Here is a 24,025-nt window from a genome sequence, read left to right as displayed (position 1 = left end):
TACCCCAGCCCAAGATTTTGAGAAAGGACCTGCAGATGGGGAATCCAGATTGAAACAGCCGTATGGCGGGGGAGGGGAGAAGGTTTTCAACCCTCCCCTCTTGTTATTTTCCCAGTGAACACAGTCCCCCCCCCCCCGCAGCTGCTATTTGTGTCCATGACAACGGGAGCTTTCCCTGCAATGCAAATAGCATCTTCAGAGGACCAGTTTCCAGCAGGACTGTAGCGAGGACACTGGGTGTATAGGAGATCTGGTATCTGTCTGGTATCTGTTGCTGGACCATGGTGCAAGTCAGTCTCCTGCTCACAGCCTTCGTTGGTATAATGGGACTCTTGAGGATGATGGAGGATGGCAAGGGGGTGGAGGTCAGTGCACAGGAACCAGAGCAGCAGGACCCATCATCAGAGGGTCCCCTGTCTCCCCGAACACAGCAGGCTCTGAGGCCTAGGGAACAGCAGGAGGAGCACTCTCGGAAACTGAGGCAGGCAATGGCCCACAGCCCAGCTCTCTAACTGGCCAGGTGTCTTCCTTCCTTTGGCTCCCAGTACGTTTCTGAGCACAATTCAAAGTGTTGGTGCTGACCTTTAAAGCTCTAAACGGCCTCAGTCCTGTATACCTGAAGGAGCGTCTCCACCCCCATCGTTCTGCCCAGACACTGAGGTCCAGCTCCGAAGGCCTTCTGGCGGTTCCCTCACGGTGAGAAGCCAAGTTACAGGGAACTAGGCAGAGGGCCTTCTCGGTGGTGGCACCCACCCTGTGGAACGCCCTCCCACCAGATGTCAAAGAGAAGAACAACTACCAGACTTATAGAAGACATCTGAAGGCATCCCTCTTTAGGGAAGCTCTTAATGTTTAACAGACTACTGTACTTTAATACTTTGTTGGAAGCCGCCCACAGTGGCTGGGGAAACCCAGCCAGGTGGGTGGGGTATAAATAATAGATTATTATTATTATTATTATTATTATTATTATTATTATTATTATTATTTGTACTAGGGATGGGAAATACGTCACTAAGGATGGAATTTCCTAAATATACTTGATATTGAGGACAGGGTTCAACCCACCCCGCCGCAAAATCCCTGTCTTGCTGCGTAATCTCAACATGAGAGTCCCCATCCGGTTCACTAAAAATACAAACAATTATTGCGTATTATCTTCATTATTATACATATAATGCTCTATGCCTATTAGGATCACAGGTTCAGATAGGGTCCTGATTCAGTTTGGATCGGTACGGACCAGATTTAACCAGATTCAGACCCCAAAATCTGAATCAAAATTCGGCAATCCCAATCTTCAGTGGTCAGGACCGCCTCAGATTACAGGGGGAACTTCCCGCTGTGTGCGAGAGAAATTTTGAGGTTGTCCCACGAAACTTAAGAAGACGCAGCGCCACATTCGGAAGCATATAGTGGTGCCTCGCCAGACGAAATTAATCCGTTCCGTGAGTCTCTTCGTCTAGCGGTTTTTTCGTCTTGTGAAGCAAGCCCATTGACGGCTTAGCGGATTAGTGCTATTAGCGGCTTAGCGGCTTTTAGCGGCTTAGCGGATCAGCTGATAAGCGGCTTAGCGGCTTAGAAAGGGGGGGGAGGGAAAAAAACCCGCAGGAACTCGCAAGACATTTTCGTCTTGCGAAGCAAGACCATAGGGAAATTCGTTTTGCGAAGCGCCTCCAAAACGGAAAACCCTTTCGTCTAGCGGGTTTTCCGTCTTGCGAGGTGTTCATCTTGCGGGGCACCACTGTACAATGTTTTTGAAAACGAGAAGAAAAGAGGGGAAAGTGGGAATGGAAAAGAAGGAAGGAAAGGAATTTTGTGAGGCAAAGACCTCCAGGGACCGTAGAATGTGTTCCCCCATAAAAAGCAACATTGACACACAACTCCCGGTCAGGGCCGGCCCAGGGCATTTTGCCACCTGAGGCAAAAGTGAAGATAACACCCTGCACAATCTCTTCTTCAACAAGTCCCGCACTGCCATGGCCAGCTCCTCCTGCTGCTGCTGCCCAAGGAGACTGGGGACGGGCCAGGGAAGGCCTGGTGCACTGGGAGAAGAGAAAAAGGAGGCTGAGAAGGGCAGGTGGCGGAGGAGGAGACAGCCCAGAAGTCCAAGAGGCAGTGAGTGCCAAGCTTCTCAGAGGCTGGATCTGCTACCCCTCCCAGCTACCAGGAGCTTAATACCTGGGGCGAAGGCTTCACCAACCCCCACAGGTGGGCCAGCCCTGCTCCCTGCGCATAGAAAGCAGTTCCCAACTTCCGTGTGCAGGCAGCCTTTCCGTGGTGAGGCAGTTACGGTGGAAGCACCCCTCGCCTGATTGCTATCTGCACAAAGACGGCTTAGCCATGTTCAAAGAACAGCTGATAAAGCTCTTGGACGTGGCTGAGATGGGAACGTTAACGTATTTAATTAGAGGGAAACCATTAGTGACATTTGTTAAGGATTGGACATTTCTTATGGACTTTTTGCACGTGAAAAGAGAAAATGAACTTGTAATATCTGTATGTGAAGATTGGAAAAATACTGGCTTATAGCAGATAGAATGGTTGGATCTTAAGGAATGAATATCATATGCAGTGGCAGCAAAGAGAGCCAGAAGTCCTTTTATTTTTCTTCTTTGTTTTTTCCCCTCCTCTTTCTTTTCATTTTTTCTCACTTTCTCTTTCTTTAGCTTTCTCCTTTTCTCATCTTTCCTTCCTTCTGACTTTGTTCTCTTTTAAGACTAAGCAGCTGTTTTATCCCAGCATATTATAAAAAGGAGGACATCCTTTATCTGCAAAGGCCAATTTCTAGGTGGGCTGCGCAGCATGAGATTTTGGAAGGTGCCGTTCAGCACCAAGGACAGCTGCACAAACGTTCAGCTTTTGGGTAGCCAAGTCCAGCCACTGAATCAGAACACAGGCTGCCGCTACCACCACCAAACCTCCAAACAAAATGCTCTCTCTCCCTCTCCTTTCCAGGGGTTACCTCTTCGCAGGCCTAGAGTTTGGGGCCGAATGCTATTGTGGCCACAAGATCCAAGCAGCGAACGTCAGTGATTCGGAATGCAACATGGAGTGTAAGGGAGAAAAGAGCAACATTTGTGGTGGGGTGAACCGACTCTCAATCTACCGGCTGGAGTTGGCCCAAGAGTCTGCAAGGAGGTGTAAGTATTGACTTGTTTGGGATCGAGAACTAGGGCGGCCCAAGGGAGCAGAGCCTGGGGCTGATGGCATTGAGATCAAGGTGTCCTAATAGCTCGAGGGAAGTAACTCTAATGCTGTTGGCTATTAGGGATGTGCAGGTGGTGCTGTGGGTTAAACCACAGAGCCTAGGACTTGCCGATCAGAAGGTCGGCGGTTCGAATCCCTGCGACGGGGTGAGCTCCCGTTGCTTGGTCCCTGCTCCTGCTAACCTAGCAGTTCGAAAGCACATCAAAGTGCAAGTAGATAAATAGGTACCGCTCCGGCGGGAAGGTAAACGGCATTTCCGTGCGCTGCTCTGGTTCTCCAGAAGCAGCTTAGTCATGCTGGCCACACGACCCGGAAGCTGTATGCTGGCTCTCTCGGCCAATAAAGTGAGATGAGCACCGCAACCCCAGAGTCGGCCATGACTGGACCTAATGGTCAGGGGTACCTTTACCTTTAGGCATGTGTCTTGCAGAACACTAGACCATGGGTCCCCAATCTAAGGCCCGTGGACTGGATAAGGCCCGAGGGACTTGTTTATCCAGCCCACGGTGACCCCTGCTGCTTGCTGCCACCACCCACTCTCACTGGCGCTGTGCTGCACGGCTGCCCACTTTCGGGTCAGAGGAGCAGCGGAAATAGCTTGTGCATTATTTGCGCATGCGCAAGCGTTATTTCCGGTGCACATATGGGTCGGAGGAGGCCCATGCACATGTGCACAAGCTATTTCCGGTGCTCCTCCGACCCGGAAGTGCGCCGGAAATAGCGTGTGCACACGTGTATGGGCACGTGCTCCCCCACCCTCTGGCCCGTCGCGCAATCTGCGCTGGAGACACCAGCCCGAGGCACAGTAAGTTTGCTGACCCCTGCGCTAGACCTTCCACCCTGTACCCTCACTACAGCTGAAGCTACATACCCTCTGGTATTTTTAAGGTAAAGGTAAAGTGACCCCTGACCATTAGGTTCCGTCATGGCCGACTCTGGGGTTGCGGCGCTCATCTCGCTTTACTGGCCAAGGGAGCCAGCGTACAGCTTCCAGGCCATGTGGCCAGCATGACTTAGCCGCTTCTGGCAAACCAGAGCAGCACACGGAAACACCATTTACCTTCCCGCTGGAGTGGTACCTATTTATCTACTTGCACTTTGACATGCTTTCGAACTGCTAGGTTGGCAGGAGCAGGGAGCGAGCAACAGGAGCTCACCCCGTTGCGGGGAGTTGAACCGCCGACCTTCTGATCAGCAAGTCCTAGGCTCTGTGGTTTAACCCACAGCACCACTCACATCCCCTGGTAATTTTACTAGACTGTTTTAAAAAAAAAAAAGGTAAAGGATCCCATGATGGTTAAGTCCAGTAAAGGCGACTATGGGGTTGCGGCGCTCATCTCGCTTTCAGGCCAAGGGAGCTGGTGTTTGTCCACAGACAGCTTTCCAGGTCATGTGGCCAGCAAGACTAAACCGCTTCTGGCACAACAGAACACCGTGATGGAAACCAGAGTGCATGGAAACACTGTTTACTTACCAGCCGCAGGGGTACCTATTTATCTACTTGCACTGGCGTGCTTTTGGACTGCTAGGTTGGCAGGAGCTGAGGCAGAGCAACAGGAGCTCACGCTGTCATGGGGATTCAAACTGCCAACCTTCTGATTTGCAAGCCCAAGAGGGTCATTGTTTTAGACCACAGCGCCACCTGCATCCCTTACCTTACCTTTACGAGGCTGTAGTTATACTATGGAACTCGCTCTCCCAGGAGTGCATTGTGATGGCTCTGTGTTCTGCCTCCATGGTTGGAGACAGTTAAGCTTCTGATTACCAGTTGCTGTAAATCATAGGCAAGAAGAGAACTCTTGTGCCTGGATCCTGCTTGCTAGTTTCCTACATGCACCAGGCTGGCCACTTGATGGGCCTGATCCAGCTGGCTCTGTGTTCTTATTTTCACAAGGAAAAGCAATGACAAACCTAGACAGCATCTTAAAAAGCAGAGACATCACCTTGCCAACAAAGGTCCGTATAGTTAAAGCTATGGTTTTCCCAGTAGTGATGTATGGAAGTGAAAGCTGGACCATAAAGAAGGCTGATCACTGAAGATTTGATGCTTTTGAATTCTGGTGCTGGAGGAGACTCTTGAGAGTCCCATGGACTGCAAGAAGATCAAACCTCTCCATTCTGAAGGAAATCAGCCCTGAGTGCTCACTGGAAGGACAGATTCTGAAGCTGAGGCTCCAATACTTTGGCCACCTCATGAGAAGAGAAGACTCCCTGGAAAAGACCCTGATGTTGGGAAAGATGGAGGGCACAAGGAGAAGGGGACGACAGAGGACGAGATGGTTGGACAGTGTTCTCAAAGCTACCAGCATGAGTTTGACCAAACTGCAGGAGGCAGTGGAAGACAGGAGTGGCTGGCATGCTCTGGTCCATGGGGTTACGAAGAGTCGGACACGACTAAATGACTAAACAACAACAACAAGAAAGCTTGGGTTTCAAAACCAAAGCTGAGGTCCTTTGGATGCTGCGCCATGATCTCAAATCCTACACGTGAGGTGCATTTGTGAACACTGGCGATCTACAGCCTTGGATAGTCTGGATTGGAAAACGTGAAGGTGTTTGTGGGAGGGAAGGAATCCCTCCCAGAGCACTCTCAGCCGACCAATTGAGTGCAATGCAGGGAAAGGAAGGCCTAGGTGCTTGAGCTGCCTTAATGAGTTTGAAATGGGCTTTTGATCTCTTCCCTGCTCTCAAAGGCTTTTCTGCATCTTGCCTCTAATTTTGTATTCATTGCGTTCCTCCCTGTCTTCTGTAGTTAAGGAGGTGGGCCGGGAGGCTCATTAGCTGGTGCTTAAATGTCAAAAGCAGAGAGGAGAATCCAGGCAGGCAGGGGAAGGTAAGAGATTATGGGGGAACCTTGGTGGGCCGTGGGGCAGCGAGATCAAGCTGGCAACCTGCAGGAGGAAGCACAATTGTCCATAGCAAGCCTGCGAAGGAAAAGGCCAAAAGGAGTTTTCGCAGTGCCTTTCCTACTTCCTGTGCGCCAGGGGATGAGCGCCTCTTCCAACACCACAGAGAGAGAGAGTGAGAGACAGAGCTAATCAGAAAATGATGGGGGAATGGCATTTCCTACATTCCCCTTTGGTGCAAAGAGGAACCTGTCTCTCACCCGCAGTTTGCCTGGCGGTCTGGCACTCGTTTCCCCATGGAATGTGAGGGCAGGCAAAGCCACTGGGTGCACGGAGCACTCGGGCTGCCAGGACCCTCCAATCCCATTCTTGGACGCACCGTCGATCCTGCTAATTGGGGGTTTTGAACTGGAGTAAACTACAGGCACGTGCTAGAGATGACGTGAAACTGCGAAAACGAACCTAGCTACAAGGATTTAAAAGGTTTGGATTGAGAGGGGATTTCATTCGGTGAAAGAGACGGTGCGGTTTTCCTCTACGTTTATGATATGACAACCCTCCCTGGAATGCAATCTACACGTACAAGTGAGAAAGGAAGAAACTGGAATGTAAATTTGGAATTTAACAAAACTGGAACTGCGTGAGTGAAAGAAAGGAACTGAGAGGGAAGGGGTGGGGGGAAACGCTATGCTTTGAAAATATGCAGCAAAGTCCTCCCAAACCTCTGTTATTCATAAAGGAGTGTGTTTGAGATAAGGACAATTGGCCATAAATCTGTGGGAGGGAAGAAAGGAGTCTACCAGCCGCGGGAATAGAAGCTTTCGGATTAACTATTTGCAGTCTGGATTCAGACCGTTCTTCCTAGGCTGGAGAAATGGCGAAGATGGCTTGTTTACTGGAAGCCAAATCACAGGATGAAGTGATGCAGTGACTTTTGGAAACTGTGAGATAACCGCTTCTCCCAAGGCGTGGCAGAAACCATCAAAAGTTGTAGGAAAGAAGGATAAAACACCATATATAGATGGGAAAACATCATGGGGAGAAACTTGTCATGTGCAGGAAAGAATAAGGATTACAGAGTTCCTCACTGGAAACTTTATAAATTACCTGACATAACAACACGAACGAAACCACAATATTGTAGCTGTCATATAAGGGGTTATTATATCTGAATGGAATACAATGGAAATTATTAAGATTTTGGAATGCAGAAAAAATGTATAAGAATGAAGCCATCAGATCTAACAGCAACTCTTCACAGCGTTTTGCAACAAAAGCCCCTGCATTTTGCACCCCCAGTTTCATGAGATCTCTGTTTTGGGGATCATTCTAAGTTTGCATGATTTTGCCTTTAAGTGCAACCCCTGGAAGCATAAGGCATACATAAGCTGCAGTCTTACTGTACAGTTACAAGGGCTGATGCTGGAGGAATAAGTTGTCTTTCTATCTATCGACCCCCCACTGGTTCAGGTAACCAACAACAAGTGTTGTTGTGATACTCTCAACACACACACACACAAACACACACACACACACACACACACACACACACCAGTGCTTTTCAAATTCAAAAATCGAAAGAGGAGCCCATTGGGTCTAACCTTAGTGACTGTTAACGATTGGTGGCCAGTGGCCATGAGATATTAATTTTAGCTTTTGATTTGTGCAGAGTTCGTGAGAACTGTAGAATTCCCTCGAGAGAGAAAGAGAGCTAAAGAGGGAGAGATCAATATTGGAGAGCTGTGGTTTGGCATAAAAGCGGCGAAACAGGAGCTATGGCAGCTTACTTAGAAATATTCCGGATGTTGGTGACAGATGCAATTTTCCAAATGACAGGAATAAGAGTTTCCATTGGCTTCATGGCTTATAGCGCTGTTAAAGAACTTGGACAAATAAATTGGAAGGGGGTCGGTTTTTTCTTCATTATATTTATTTATTTTCTATACTAAAATTAACATTGCTTAAAATATAAATATAAATTAAATCCCCCATTAACTATGATGATGATAATGATGATGATTATGATGATTATAATAATTTTATTGTTTATACCCCACCCATCTGGCTGGGTTTCCCCAGCCACTCTGAGCGGCTTCCAGCAAAATATATATATATATATATATATGCTTTCGTAGATTTTCACGGGTACAGGAATGCAGGTTTTGGTGTCCTCGGGTGTCTTCCCGTGTAAAAGTTGGGGTGTCTAGGCGACGTTTCGACGAGGTCTCACTCGTCATCTTCAGGCTGGTGCTTTCGGCTTCTTGTTACTGGAACAGAGCAGGATCTCAGTGTTTGAGTTCCTATAAATACTGTAGAGGGGGTGTGGTGTATAGCCTCCAATGTTCTGGGCAGAGAGGAAGTTCCCAGGCTAGTGTGCCTTTTCTTCTTTTGTTCCTTAATTACTTGAGAGATATCTTGAGTGATTTCTTGAGTGATATCCTGAGTACCACTTAGGTGGGTCATTAGGTGTGGATTAGTTGTTAAAGTCTGTTTAAAGTCTGTTAAAGTTGTTAAACAATGGCATGGCCCTCCTTCCTTATATCAAGGGCACTACAGATAAAATTAGCAAAATCCTCCATAAACACAATATCAAAACAGCCTTTTGCACCAACCAAAAAATAGCCAATATCCTCAGAAACCCCAAGGATAAAATCCAGTTGGAAAACCAAGGGATCTATGAAATACCCTGCAAAGTCTGCCCAGCCACGTACATTGGACAAACAAACAGACGAATAAATGCACGTATCGCAGAACACAAGAATGCCGTCAAAAAAGAAGAAAAAACTTCCTCTCTTTTCCAACACATGAAAGAAACAGGACACGAAATTAATTTTGCAGATTCCAAATTGCTCTTTAACACGGAACATCACCACAAGAGAATAATCATGGAAGCCATCGAGATAGAGAAACACCCTCACAACATGAACAAGCGTGACGACACATCCCGCTTGCCAGACATCTGGAAATTAGCCCTCCCCACAAAAACTGACACCAGATCCAGAGGCACACAGAACGCCAACACCAATCAACCACACCAGACCCAAACCCAGACCCTCTCCACAGATGAATTACAGACACCATCCAGTAGCCAATCCATGGTGGCACCTCCAGATGCTGCACCCCCCTGCAATCCCTACACAGATCTGGCTGACACAAGCCACAAAACCACAGCTCGCCCCTATACACGAAGCCAAGCCAGAGCACAACTAAGTACAGTACAGCCATCTTCTCAGGAAAACTCTTCACAAAGTTCAAGAGGTCAAGACACAAAGACTTTAACAACTAATCCACACCTAATGACCCACCTAAGTGGTACTCAGGATATCACTCAAGAAATCACTCAAGATATCTCTCAAGTAATTAAGGAACAAAAGAAGAAAAGGCACACTAGCCTGGGAACTTCCTCTCTGCCCAGAACATTGGAGGCTATACACCACACCCCCTCTACAGTATTTATAGGAACTCAAACACTGAGATCCTGCTCTGTTCCAGTAACAAGAAGCCGAAAGCACCAGCCTGAAGATGACGAGTGAGACCTCGTCGAAACGTCGCCTAGACACCCCAACTTTTACACGGGAAGACACCCGAGGACACCAAAACCTGCATATATATATATATATATATATATATATATATATATATATATGTCAGACATAAAAAACAGGGCAGCCTTCAGATGTTTTCTAAAAATTGTGTAATTCTTTATCTCCCTGACATCTGGTGCGAGGGCGTTCCACAGGGCATTCACCAATACCGAGAAGGCCCTCTGCCTGGTTCCCTGTAACTTGGCTTCTCGCAGCAAGGGAACTGCCAGAAGGCCCTCTGTGCTGGACCTCAGTGTCAGGGCTGAACGATGGAGGTGGAGATGCTCCTTCAGGTATACTGGGCTGAGGCTACTGAGGGCTTTAAAGGTCAGCACCAACACTTTGAATTGTGCTTTTAGGACTACTATTATAAGGTATCGGCGGCCCCTCCCAGCTGCTGCATTCTGGATTAGTTGTAGTTTCCGAGTCACCTTCAAAGGTAGCCTTTGAACAGTATTTTAGGAGTGCCTGTTGCAGCCCAGAAATCAGTAGAAACCCCAAAATATTGTGTGTGTTTTTAAAAAAACAAATAGTGTCATTTGTGAGTTTTGACCATCACACCCAAAAAATGAGTGAAGGCATGCCACAGACTCATTTTCCCGTTGTCTTAAATCAAAACAGCACCCAGAACCCAAACTTTTCTGCAGTGACTCTCTGCTTGCTGAATGACCTCCTCAGGAAGACTCCTCTGACACCTTCATTACAAATCTTTAGGCAACAGGCAAAAACATTACTCTTCTCCCAGGCCTTTAATTAAACAATTAATTAAACTGGGGGGGGGGAGGGTATTGTATTTGGTTTTTTTTTTTCCATATTTTGTATTCTTGTGTTTTTATATTGTAAACCACCCTGTGATCTTCAAATGAAGGGCAGTATAGAAATTCAATAAAGAAGAAGAAAAAAAATTAACAAATACCTTCACCCCACTTCCATACCCAGTTTGGTGATGATATATTGAGAGTTGGCCAAACCTATGCCAAAGGACGGGTGAAGTCAAGCCAAACTCACGTTTTGGTCCGCCATCTTGATTCAAAATGGCACCCAAATATTGACAAAGTCCATTGCCTCCAGCTTGGGAATGCTTGCGCCAAGTCTGATGATGATATCGCTATTCTGCCTTGGTCAGGCGCTATCTGGCATCCTGGTGTTCTGGGCACCACAATCTAAGAAGGATGTTGACAAGCTGGCGAGTGGTGGGCAACCAAGATGATCAAGGGTCTGGAAACCAAGCCTTATGAGGAATGGCTGAAGGAGCTGGGCATGTTTAGCCTGGCAAAGAGGAGACTGCGAGGAGATATGATAGCCATCTTCAAATATCTGAAAAGCTGTCACACAGAAGTTGAAGCAAAGTTGTTTTCTGCTTCTCAGGAGGGGAGAACCCAAACAAATGTAATCAAAGGGCAAGAAAGGAGATTTCAACTGAACATTAGGAAGAACATTCTGAGTGTCAGAGCTGTGCGACTCTACAATTCCATGCTTTCAGTGGTGACTGAACCTATGCCCCCAAATGGATGAAGCCATGCCAAAGAAATGTTTCAAGCTATCAACTTGTTTCAAAATGACTCCTGGCGTCCAAACATTGATTATGACTGCCGTCCCCACCTTGGGAAGCTTTGTGCTAAGTTTGGCAATGATAACTTGAGAGGCAGCCAAACCTAAAGAGAACAGATGGACAAAACGCTTTCCAAAGATTTATAGTAGATAATACTAATTTTTCTTTCACATCATTCTTTTTCTTCTTCTCTCTCCTATGCCTGGAGCTGCCCAGGATTTTTTAGAAACTAAAAAATATTGTGTTTTTAAGTGGATAGTGTAATTTGTGAGTTCCACCACACCAAAAATGGAGAAAAGTCATGTCAAAGCCACATTTCGGTCTGCCATCTTGAGTCAAAATAGCGCCTGGTATCCAAACATCAACACAGATCCTCATCCTCACCTCTGGGACCATCATGCTGACTCTGTTGATGTCTCAAGAGGCGGTTGAAACCTTGTGGGCAGTTAATGCCAAAAGGATGTTTTGGATCACCGTCTTGATTCAAAATGGTGTCTGTTGTCCGAACAGTCACAAAGTCTGCCATCTCACCTCAGGAAATCTTGTGCTAAGTTTGGTGACAATATCTCAAGAGGTGGCGAAACCTATGTGAAAAAACGGATGAAATCACTTCAAACTCCATCATGTTGTGGTCCACCATTTTGATTCAAAATGTCAGCCAATGTCCAAAGAGCAACAGAGATTACTGCCCCCCTCATCAACCCTCATACTAAGTTTGGGGAAGATATCTCAAGATATACAGGACACAGCTGCATTCCAAAATCTATGTTGTTGTTGTTGTTGTTGTTGTTGTTGTTGTTGTTGATGATGATGTTTAGTCGTTTAGTCGTGTCCGATTCTTCGTGACCCCATGGACCAGAGCACGCCAGGCACTCCTGTCTTCCACTGCCTCCCGCAGTTTAGCTTTAACTATACGGACATTGGTCGGCAAGGTGATGTCTCTGCTTTTTAAGATGCTCCAAAATCTATAGCAGAATCAAAATCAAAATCAAAATGACTCAGTGAATCAGATCCACATTCCGTTTTCTTTAATTCATCTTACCCTTCTTCAGTTGATCCTATTTCCCCTTTTAAAAGACCAAACCATTTTATATGGCGTTGGAACTGTTCTACCAGATTCCTGGCTATTTAAAAAATCAACAGATGCCAGAGTGCCAAAAACTGTCCGACTTTCTTTGATCTCTCATTTGAAGAAAGCTATTTGCCAAACTTTACAGAACCAATATTCTAGATTCGAGAGCTTTAATTATTATTATTTTTTTGAATGGGGTCAATTTTCAACATATTAGTACATTTTAAAAGACCAGAAAAATGGTAATTGAAAAGCTCTCTTATCAGTGGATCAATAAATCCTAGGTAATTAAAAAAATGAAACAAAACCAGAAATTAATCTATGATGCAATCCTTTGGTGTCTGCTTACATCCCAGTAACCGATAGGATTTTTCACATCTCCCTTTAGAGATGTGCAGTGACCCAAATATTCACCTTGTAGCTGCATTTGTAGCATCTGAATGAAACCTAATCTATTTTGGATCCGCTCTGTCATTCCAGTTCGAGTCGTCATTTGGGTTAAATCTGCAAAGAGGATTGTTCAAATATTATTTCAGGAAGCCTTGATAGAGTTTGATTGGTTAACTCATGAACCAGTGGCTTGGTTTGTAGCTCCTAAGAAAGGCAGTCCAGATATTTTGGACCACAACTCCCATCAGTCAGGGAGGATGGGAGTTGTAGTTCAGCAACATCTGGAAGACAGCACATTGACCACCCCTGCCCAACACTGGCACTTGGGCACCATAGTCCTGTTTGGGTTGGAAAAAACGGGGAGTGCCAAGAGGTATCCTGAAACACAGGGCTAAAGGTTGCCCACCCATGGCCCACAATTGGGTGGGTAGGGAACTCTGTCAGGGAGGAAATGGTTGGCTTTGTCACATGGTCTCCTGGTTGGTTTCAAATATATTTTTTATATGTTGTGGTGGTGGGTGTGGGGCCCAATGCTTGACCACATAACACTGGTCTTGAAAGACCTACATTGGCTCCCAGTACGTTTCTGAGCACAATTCAAAGTGTTGGTGCTGACCTTTAAAGCCCTAAACGGCCTCAGTCCAGTATACCTGAAGGAGTGTCTCCACCTCCATCATTCTACCCGGACACTGAGGTCCAGGGCCGAGGGCCTTCTGGCGGTTCCCTCATTGTGAGAAGCAAAGTTACAGGGAACCAGGCAGAGGGCCTTCTCGGTAGTGGCACCTGCCCTGTGGAACGCCCTCCCACCAGATGTCAAAGAGAACAACAACTACCAGACTTTTAGAAGCCATCTGAAGGCAGCCCTGTTTAGAGAAGCTTTTTAATGTTTGATGCATTACTGAATTTTAATATTTTGTTGAAAGCCGCCCAGAGTGGCTGGGGAAGCCCAGCCAGATGGGCGGGGTATAAAGAATAAATTATTATTATTATTATTATTATTATTATTATTATTATTCAGAAACACAACTTTGAAGTCCCCCAAGAGCCTTGCTGGATCAGGCCCATGGCTTTTCTCCAGCCAAAACTCAGTTCCAGTACCTCTGAGGTGGGCATCATTGCCATTACAGTGGTACCTCAGGTTAAGTACTTAATTCGTTCCGGAGGTCTGCTCTTAACCTGAAACTGTTCTTAACCTGAAGCACCACTTTAGCTAATGGGGCCTCCCGCTGCTGTCGCGCTGCTGCTGCATGATTTCTGTTCTCATCCTGAAGCAAAGTTCTTAACCCAAGGTATTATTTCTGGGTTAGCGGAGTCTGTAACCTGAAGCGTATGTAACCCGAGGTACCACTGTATAAGAGAACAAAGGAGGCGTTCATGGTGAGTTCCAGCACCTCTTTTCCTAGAAATGATGATCTGGGCTGATCTAGATGATCAGTCTCAGAAATCCTAGAAATCGTGTTCAAACGCTCAATCTCAAAGGACGCTTGCCAGCACAGTTTGGGAATCCTGCAGGATCATCTGTGCCTTTGACTTTGGGAGCTCAGCCATTAAATGCTTCCTTCCTTCCACTTTTCTCTTCTCACCCGGTTAGACGGCAGCGCCATATTCCGCGGATGCTTCCGCCGGCCGGATAACATCTCCTTGGCTTTGCCGGTGAGCAGGGTCATGAGAAACATGTCTGTGGACCGGTGCGTTGACTTCTGCACGGGAAAGGTAAGCTAGCCAAGAGATGAAGGATGCTATGTCCCAATCTCCTAAGCTTGGGTCACAAGCCCTCCGGTGTGACCAAGGATTGGAACCCAAGGGGCATGATCTTGAAGATAGAAGGAGGAGACTGTCAATGATTGGCTGCATACAAAGGAGGGAGCCATCAGCTTAGGAACCCCCAAGGGGAGAAGTCTCAGAGGCAGGATTTAGGTTCAACTCAAAATAGTCCTTGGGGGTCTTTTGAGCTTTATTAACAATCAAATCATTTCTCAGTAAAGCATCATTCATCCGCCATCTAAAAGAACCCCGTAGAGACAATTTTAATTCTGTCAATACCGCATTATGATCAGAACAAGTCCTTGGCAAATCTCAGATTTAGTCACTCTTGGGGTCAAGTCTGTCAGGTGTCAGGTTTCCCACTTTGACCTTGCAGAGAAAACATTCACTCAGTTTAGGAATCAAAATGGTTCCAGGTTGGTCTTCCTGTGCTGATCTATGTATGTGCTGCTATGAACATTACCATATATCTAAGACCTCAAAATTCCTATCACAGAGACTTGGAGAATATGAGCTTCAGGGCCAAATGGGGATTCGAACCCTGGTCTTCCACACCCCACCATGGACTATCTCTGCTTTCTTACGGCACACAGTTTGGGCCTTGCCCCTGCTGTTGTCAGCCAGCTCTCTGAGGCGGCAACACAAACTCATTGTGGCGTGCCCTTTGATTAACCCAGCCTTGCTGCCTTCCTGGGTATTAAATTGCCTGTCAGGCCTCACCACGGCCTTCATAACTCTGCGCTTTAAGGCTCAAATGAGGGCACGGATGTCGTACTCCATGGGCTTTTAAGCGGCCTTCGTCCAGGTGACAAACTCGCGCATTATCCAACTGCCACTGGGCCGTGATTTTGAAAAGGGTGCCATAAGCCTGGCCGTATAACTCTTGACTGTAGTAAATAACTCTCTGACGGCAACAGCAATTTCCACACCACTGCTTTGGGAAGGGAGAGATGAGGATATCCCCAACTCAGCTGCGCAGAAGTGGGGAAAGATATTTGGTTTGCATTTGCAATGATGCAAACCTGCCTGGTCCACATTTCTGAGCAAAAACGCATCGACTCAACTGCACCTTCAAAATTTGCACTTCCGCAAATGTTTGCAACGCATTACCCAGCCAACGAATGTGTGCAAAGAAGGAAGATGGGGTACACAAAAAGTGTACGTTTGTGAAAATTACCTCCAAAAATGCATTACTTATGGGGGATGGCTTTCAAAATTGCATCTATTAGGGGAAATTGCGTGCAAAAAAATAATAATGCACATATCCAGAGGGAATGTGCAGGGAAGCAATCCTTTGAAATATAAATATAATTTATTTTTTCCATAAAATTTATATACCTCATGATTGTTAAAAAACCCCCAAGTAGCTTACAAAAGGAAGAAAACTATCAAATAATCGGTACAGTTAAAAGCCACTATTTCTAAGAAGATAATTAAAACAAAGGATCATCTAAAAACAGATCAAAACACCTATTAGCATTCTGCATATCCATGTAAGCTTGTCTAAACCGAAATGTTTTTATCAGGCGCTGAAAAGAGTAGTTGCTGATCTCTAAACAGGGGTCTTATATGGTCTCGCTCTTGTCAGAAACTGTAGCCTCAGGTCAATTGCAGGGGAAGCCCCACATAGAATGCATTGGTAGGGATGTCTTAGAGCAGCAGATGGAAAGTACCCCTAAATTATTCAGTTCAGTTTCACAGCTTAGTGGAGATTCGAACCCAGGACCCCACAGCTGAGCCCAACATGATGAGGGCCTCCAGATATTGCTGTGGCCTTCCTTTTTTCATATTTTATTTTTGATTTTCAATAACTTAACCATTTAACATACAAATTACTTACTTATTCATCACTTCTAAACCAGGGGTCAGCAACCTAAGGCCCATGGGCCGAAAGCGGCTCACAGAGGTCATTTGACTGGCCCACGAGCCACACCCAAACCAAGCCGCCCACTTGCCCGCTGCGCTAAATTGGCACAGTGCAGGGACTCACTTCTGCAGGGCCGAAAATCACATTTGCACAGACGCCGAAAACCCAGGCGTGCGCGCTCACGTGCACACACAATCCAGCCCATTGAGGGATCTTCACAGGACCGATGTGGCCCAGGCAAGATAAACTATGCTCTCCCCTGTTCTAGACTTCACACACACACAACCGGTTTCCAATTTCTCCCCCTTTTTACCTTACACATCTTTAGTTTTCCATTCAGTTACAAGTCCATTGATAACCCTAATCCACATTACTTCATAGATGCTATGTCAATCCTGCTAATGCTTTGAAGTCTTCACAGTGGACCTTAACAAAATAAAAAAATTCCTTCCAGTAGCACCTTAGAGACCAACTAAGTTTGTTATTGGTATGAGCTTTCGTGTGCATGCACACTATCTGCCAACCTAGCAGTTCGAAAGCACGTCAAAGTGCAAGTAGATAAATAGGTACCGCTCCAGCGGGAAGGGAAACAGCGTTTCCGTGTGCTGCTCTGGTTCGCCAGTCATGCTGTCCACATAACCCGGAAGCTGTATGCCAGCTCCCTCGGCCAATAAAGCGAGATGAGCACTGCAACCCCAGAGTCGGTCATGACTGGACCTAATGGTCAGGGGTCCCTTTACCTTTTTAAGGTCCTACTGGAAGGAATTTTATTATTTTGTTTCAACTACGGCAGACTAACACGGCTACCTACCTGTAAGTGGACCTTAAGATATTCTATAAATTCAGTCCAGTCTTGTATAAACCTTTTTTTCATCTTCGTCCTGGATTTTCACGGTAGTCTTTGCCATTTCAGCATAGTCTATCATCTTAGTTATTCATTCCTCCTTCATTAGTATTTCTTCTCCTTTGCTGTGGCCTTCCAGAGGGACTACAACTTCCATCGTCCTGCACCACTGGCCATTCTGGGGGTTGGACTAGATAAAGCCCCCCCCCCGGACCCTTCCAACTCTACAGTTCTATGATTCTAACTGCACTCCTTCTCAAAGGCATTGCACAAAATTATTCTCCCCTCTTGCTTCCACCAGGAATACCCACTTGCGGCACTGGCTGCCACCGCCTGCCACTGCGGCTTCCCTACGACCCTCTTCACGCTGCACGAGAGGGAAGACGAGCAGCTCTGCTCCCAAAAATGCAGCGGCGAGGAATTTGAGAGCTGTGGCACCTCCAAGTATTTCATCGTTTATCAGACTCAAGTTCAAGGTAAGGTAAGGTAAAGGGACCCCTGACCATTAGGTCCAGTCATGGCCGACTCTGGGGTTGCGGCGCTCATCTCGCTTTATTGGCCGAGGGAGCCAGCGTACAGCTTCCGGATCATGCGGCCAGCATGACTAAGCCGCTTCTGGCAAGCTGGAGCAGCACACGGAAACACCGTTTACCTTCCCACCAGAGTGGTACCTATTTATCTACTTGTACTTTGACGTGCTTTCAAACTGCTAGGTTGGCAGGAGCAGGGACCGAGCAATGGGAGCTCACCCCATCGTGGGGATTTGAACCGCCGACCTTCTGATCGGCAAGTCCTAGGCTCTGTGGTTTAACCCACAGTGCCACCCATGTCCCCTTAAGTTCAAGGTAGAGGGCTGCTTTGTATTTGCAGGAAGAAGGTCCCTTTCTCAACCCATCTGGCATCTGCGTAGGACTGGGGAAAATCCCCACCCCACCGCCGTCTGAATCCTTTGAGAGTCAATTGTTTGTTTTTTAAAAATCAAAAAAACCTCACCCTTTTATTTCTTTTAATTACCAAAGATATAAATTTCGCTTTGGAAGGAAACAGTAATTAGTTCCGGCTTCCATCAGATGGATAGCTCCTTTGGTTAGATGCAGGAAACCGCTGTTTGACTTTTGCAAGAAGCGGTTGCCCGCTTCCTTTCTCCATTTCCCTCTCGTTCCCTTCTTCTTCTTCTTACTCTATTAACTCAGTTCCCTCTCTGGATTTGTTCATGCATTGTATTTCTATGTGTTCCATTCAGACCAATCTCCTTTTGGCTCTGTTGAAATGGATGTAAGACATTCACAATGAGTGCTGTGGATTTCAGGGGGAACAAAGTTCCAATAACTTAGGCAGCAAATCCTATGCATACTGTTACTTGCACCCCAGTATGTATGTATGTATGTATACCCCACCCATCTTGCTGGGATTCCCCAGCCACTCTGGGCAGCTCCCAACAGAATATTAAAAACACGATAAAACATCCAACATTAAAAACATCCCTAAACAAGGCTGCCTTCAGATGTCTTCTAAAAGTCAGTTAGTTGCTTATTTCCTTGACATCTGATGGGAGGGCGTTCCACAGGGTGGGCGCCACTACCGAAAAGGCCCTCTCCCTGGTTCCTTGTAACCTCACTTCTCGCAGGGAGGGAACCACCAGAAGGCCCTCAGAGCTGGACCTCAGTGTCTGGGCTGAACGATGGGAGTGGAGACGCTCCTTCAGGTATGCTGGGCTGAGGCTTTTTTGGGCTTTAAAGGTCAGTACCAACACTTTGAATTGTGCTCGGAAACATACTAGGATCCAATGTAAATCTTTCAGGACCGATGTTATATGGTCTCGGCGGCCACTCCCAGTCACCAGTCTAGCTGCCACATTCTGGATTAATTGTAGTTTCCTGGTCATTTTCAAAGGTAGCTCCATGTAGAGAACATCGCAGTAGTCTCTCCATCGGCCTTCATTCCAAGTAAACCAACCCACTGGTAGGTGCAAGAACCCCTTGTGTTTCTTGCCACTCAGAGATTGGGGTGCATGCAACAATACGTTTTTAATTGTATTGTGAAATCACTTTATAGGAAGTGGTTTCTGAATGAAAAAATAATAAAGAAACTAGCAGAGAAAGGCGGGGCCTTTTCGGTGTTGTCCCCTCACTTTTAGGATTCCCTCTCCAGGGAGATGTCCAAGGCCTCCTCTTGATTTACTTGGTGTTTTGTGCACTTATTCACTCCCAGTGACCGCAGGATCCCTCCATTCCTAGCTAACGCCTTCGTTTTGATCTGCTCACAGATAACCGCTGTATGGACCGGAGATTTTTAACGGCTCGGGCCAAGCAGTTTGTTGCCCTTGCAAGCTTTCCTGGGGCAGGCAATACCTGGGCAAGGCACCTCATTGAACTGGCAACAGGTTTCTACACTGGCAGCTACTACTTTGATGGCTCTCTTTATAACAAAGGTGAGAGGGGAGTGATTGTTTTCTTTTGGAATTTATCAGTGTTTTTAATATAAAAAGAATCAGAAGGGGGGTGGAGGCTGAAACCATTTCCTGTATCTGCACCATCCATTCAAAACATTATGGTAATACTTTAAACAGTCATGGCTTCCCCCAAAGAATGCTGGGAGTTGTAGTTTGTGGTACTGAGAGTTGTTAGGAGGCCCCTGTTTTCCTCCCAGAGCTGCAATTCCCAGAGTGGCTTAACTATCAGTCTCTCTTCCCAGATGACTCTGGGAATTGTAGTTCTCATAAGGGAAATAAGGGTTTCCTAAGAAATCTTTTGAATTATGGTGCTGGAGGAGACTCTTGAGAGTCCCATGGACTGCAAGAAGATCAAAGCTATCCATTCTGAAGGAAATCAGCCCTGAGTGCTCACTGGAAGGACAGATCGTGAAGCTGAGGCTCCAATATTTTGGCCACCTCATGAGAAGAGAAGACTCCCTGGAAAAGATTGAGGGCACAAGGAGAAGGGGACGACAGAGGCTGAGATGGTGGGACAGTGTTCTTGAAGCTACCAGCATGAGTTTGACGAAACTGCGGGAGGCAGTGGAAGACAGGAGTGCCTGGCGTGCTCTGGTCCATGGGGTCACGAAGAGTCGGACATGACTAAACGACTAAACAACAACAAGAACAAAGAAATCTCAGCACCCTTAACAGGCCACAGCTCCCAGGATTCTTTGTGGGAAGCCATGACTATCTATGGTCTCTTGAACACTCTTGAACAGCTCTTATTGTCAACAAGTTCTTCCTGCTGTTTAGGCAGAATTTCCTTTCTTGTCAGTTGAAGCCACTGGTTTGGGTCCTACCCTCCAGAGCAGAAGAAAACAGTGGCTGAGAGCCACTGTGAAACAGGCTGACTTCAGACCCTTTTATGTGAATTGTGATTGGTTGCCTGGAAACTAACTGCGATGCTCCCTTGGAAGTTCTGCATCCTAAGAGCTTTAAAATATCCACGGTATACAAAGGCAGATCAGTTAACAAGAGGAGTCTTCCTGGGGAACCAGGCGGAGAATCCTCAAGGCCAACTCAGAATACCAAAGAAAAGCCCCATTACATCAATCAATCTCTGATAATCTCCCAGAGAGACGAGGAATGTGCAGAGACTCGGCTTATTGACACAGTCAGGGCCAGCTACATGCAGCTTGTCTGTGACCATAAAAACAGCTCGGAAGAGCAGGGAGCAGGATTAACGGCCTTAAACAGAGACGCGCAAATTGAGAAGTAAGAATATCTCCGGAAGCGTGTCTATTAGGTTTAATAGGAATGGAAATCAAAATGGGAGACCAAAATCTGTTCGTGTACGCTACGGCCGTCGCAAGAACCCTCCTGGCCCAAAGATGGAAAACACAAGACACACCAACCACCCAGGAGTGGCAGGTGAAGTTGACAGAATACGCAGAACTTGCCAAATTGTCAGGGAGGATCCGGGACCAGGAAGACCAAAGATACCAAAATAATTCCCCCCCCCAAATTTTTTTATTAGTTTTTACAATATCAACAACAAACAAAACCATAAAACAAACAAGACAAACATAAATCATAACCTTATTGAAAGTAACAGTTACTTACTTTGTAAAACGACTTCCTCGTTTCCCCTTAGTTGAATTTCATTGCATATCCTTATAACGGTTTTCCAAATCCCAACTTTAATACCCTTTAAATTAAACATTAACATCTTTAAATCTTCTCCTTCTTGTATTAAACATATTATTTTATCAATTAACATAAATACAATCCTAAGCCCATTAAGTATCTGGACGCTATTTCCAGTTATTTTAGCTTAACAAATTTAGCTAAATAATCATTAAATTTCTTCCATTCTCCATGGTATTCCTCCTCCTTCTGGTCGCAGACTCTTCCGGTTAGATCGGCTAGCTCCATAAAATCCATCATCTTCATCTGCCATTCTTCTACTGTTGGTAATTCTTGAGTTTTCCGCTTTTTAGCTAACAAAATACGAGCCGCAGTTAAAGATACCAAAATAATTGGAGAAAATTTATTGAATATTTAAAGGAGAATTGTAAAGAGGTCAAGACACTAGCAGGATTGACATAATACCTTCAATGTATAATAGTACTATTGTGAGAATGATGTGCGCGATAGAAAGGGGTTAAATATACCAATTGCAGGGAGGGAGGGAGGGGAGTCGCGACTCGGCAGAGTCAAAGGGAATGTATGGCATTAATATGGTTTGTTGGAAAAGAATATGTAAGGAAAACAATAAAAATTTACTTGGAAAAAAAAGAGAAGTAATAATATCTTCAGATCCTGGTGTGAAAGAGGCCAAATGTTTTGGGGAATGGGGAGCAGTCCGTTTAACCACTCACCCCCCCCCCCCCGGTATGTTTCTGTCAGGACTGCATTTTAAATGTCTGGGGTGGGGGATGGGGAGAAGCAACATCAATTTCCCAGTCAGATTTATAATACTTCTAATGCACATAATGTTGGAGGGAGAGGTTTGGAAGAGAGATCCCTGCTCTCCAGTAGCAGAGTTAAGCACAATGGTGATCACTCCAAGCATTTTAAAACTTGGTTAGGTTTGCATCTGCCCTCATCCACCTTAAAACAAACATTCCGCCTCAAAATACTTAGGCTAGAATAAATCACAGGTGCTTAGCATCTGTGTTTCCAGATGTGTTACTTGGTTTCCAGAAGTTCCAGCATACAAGTCTCCATATATTGGTAGTAAAATGAAAATGAAGAAGAAAAAAAAAAAAAAGGTTCAAAATGACTTAAAAAGAAAAGTACTTGGTTTCCTTACAAAAGGTTTGTGCAGTTTTTGGGTTAGCAAAGATCCAAGCTGTAAAATCTTCCTTTTATATACCATTTGACGGTTAAAAAGAACAAAGCCTCAATCAAAGTGGTTTACAAAAAAGGTAAAGCAATAAAATTGTCAGGAAAATAATTAATTTTTAAAACATACAAATAATAATCAGAACCAGTGATAACCCAAAACCCGATTAAAACACACACCAGCTTTTTACATATCTGGGTAGGCCTATTTGAACAAAAATGTTTTACGCAGATTCATAGTTCTCCCCCTCTCTATTTTATCCTCATAACAACCCTGAGAGGTAGGTTAGCTGAACAGACCAAACTTACTCAGTGAGCTTCAAAGCTGTATTGGGTGTTCCATGACATCACAGCAGCAGCACCAATGGCTGGAGAGCGTCACGGAAGAGAAGAGTCAGGTGACAGCTTTCGGCTTCAGTTGTGAATGGAGAGAGATGAGTTGGGTTTTCTTAAGACTCCTCCAGCTCAGTCATAATCCTATGACAAAGCTGGTCATTTCACCCCAAGTCTTCCTACTGTTTGAGAAGACTCCCTGGCAGAGCAGTACAGTAAATCTCTCTTACACACAGGTACCATACTCTGCTTGTTTGGGCAAGAAAGAAATCTATTACAAACGGGGCTTTCTCCAGAGCAAATACTGCAGCTCAAAGCTTTTTGAAATAATGCAGCACATTTCTCTGTCATGTGTGATTGTATGCTTTGGGTTGGATCATCATGTTTCTCCTTGCCCTCGCTGATTCAGAGGCCATCTATCTTTCCGTTCCTATGGGAAATTATTTACGGAGTTAATATTTCATGGGCAACAGGCTCATCCTTTACTTCTCCCCCTAAGGCGGTTTAAGGGACAGGGACAAGGCAGCCCACGTGAATGAAAGGTTGGCAGAGGAAATTCCTCACTGTAACAGGGAAGGTTACCATTCTATTCTGTCTCAGGCAGACCACACCTAGAGCCCGGTTTCCAGTTCTGGTCACCCCAGTTTAAGGAGGACCAGCTGGAATGTGTAAAGAGGAGGGCAACCAAGATGGTAAAGCATCTGGAAACCAAGCCATATGAGGAATGGTCGAGGGAGTGGGAGATGTTTAGCCTGGAAAAGAGGAGACTGCGAGGAGATATGAGAGCCATCTTCAAATATCTGAAGGGCAGTCACATAGAAGACAGAGCAAGCTTGTTTTCTCCTGTCCCAGAGGGTGGGACATGAAACAATGGATTCAAATGATAAGAAAAGAGATTTCAACTAAACATCAGGAAGAACAGCTGTTTGACAGCGGAACAGACTCCCTCAAAAGATGATGGACTCTCATTTCTTGGAGATTTTGAAGTTGGGTGGCTATTTGCCAGGGATTTTTTAGTTGTGATTGCTGCATTACAGGAAATTGAACCTTGGGGTACATTCCAACTCAATAATAATAATAATAATAATAATAATAATAATACCCTGCCCATCTGGCTGGGTTTCCCTAGCCACTCTGGGCATTTTACAAATAAAATAAATAAAATAAAATAAAATAAAATAAAATAAAATAAAATAAAATAAAATAAAATAAAATAAAATAAAATAAAATAAAAATAAATAATAAAATAAAATAAAACCGTAGACATTAAAATTTTCCTGATACATGGTTGCCTTCAGAT

At 45.5% G+C, this 24,025-nt stretch overlaps 1 protein-coding gene across 1 annotated transcript in view; it reads left to right on the top strand.

Annotated features, from left to right (window-relative positions):
- WSCD2 (WSC domain containing 2) overlaps positions 1–24,025 on the top strand; it is an 81,391-nt gene that overhangs the window by 48,764 nt on the left and 8,602 nt on the right. Inside the window, exons 4-7 of the mRNA XM_081871058.1 lie at positions 2,959–3,143; positions 14,246–14,367; positions 17,431–17,605; positions 19,396–19,560. Of these exons, the coding sequence (XP_081727184.1) occupies positions 2,959–3,143; positions 14,246–14,367; positions 17,431–17,605; positions 19,396–19,560 (647 nt within the window). The remainder of the gene's footprint in view (positions 1–2,958; positions 3,144–14,245; positions 14,368–17,430; positions 17,606–19,395; positions 19,561–24,025) is intronic.

Source organism: Podarcis erhardii (assembly GCF_964252035.2).
Source record: "Podarcis erhardii genome assembly, chromosome: 7".
Taxonomy (NCBI): Eukaryota; Metazoa; Chordata; class Lepidosauria; order Squamata; family Lacertidae; genus Podarcis; species Podarcis erhardii.
Note: the sequence above shows the minus strand (reverse complement) of the source record. Positions and strands in the feature narration are given on the sequence as shown.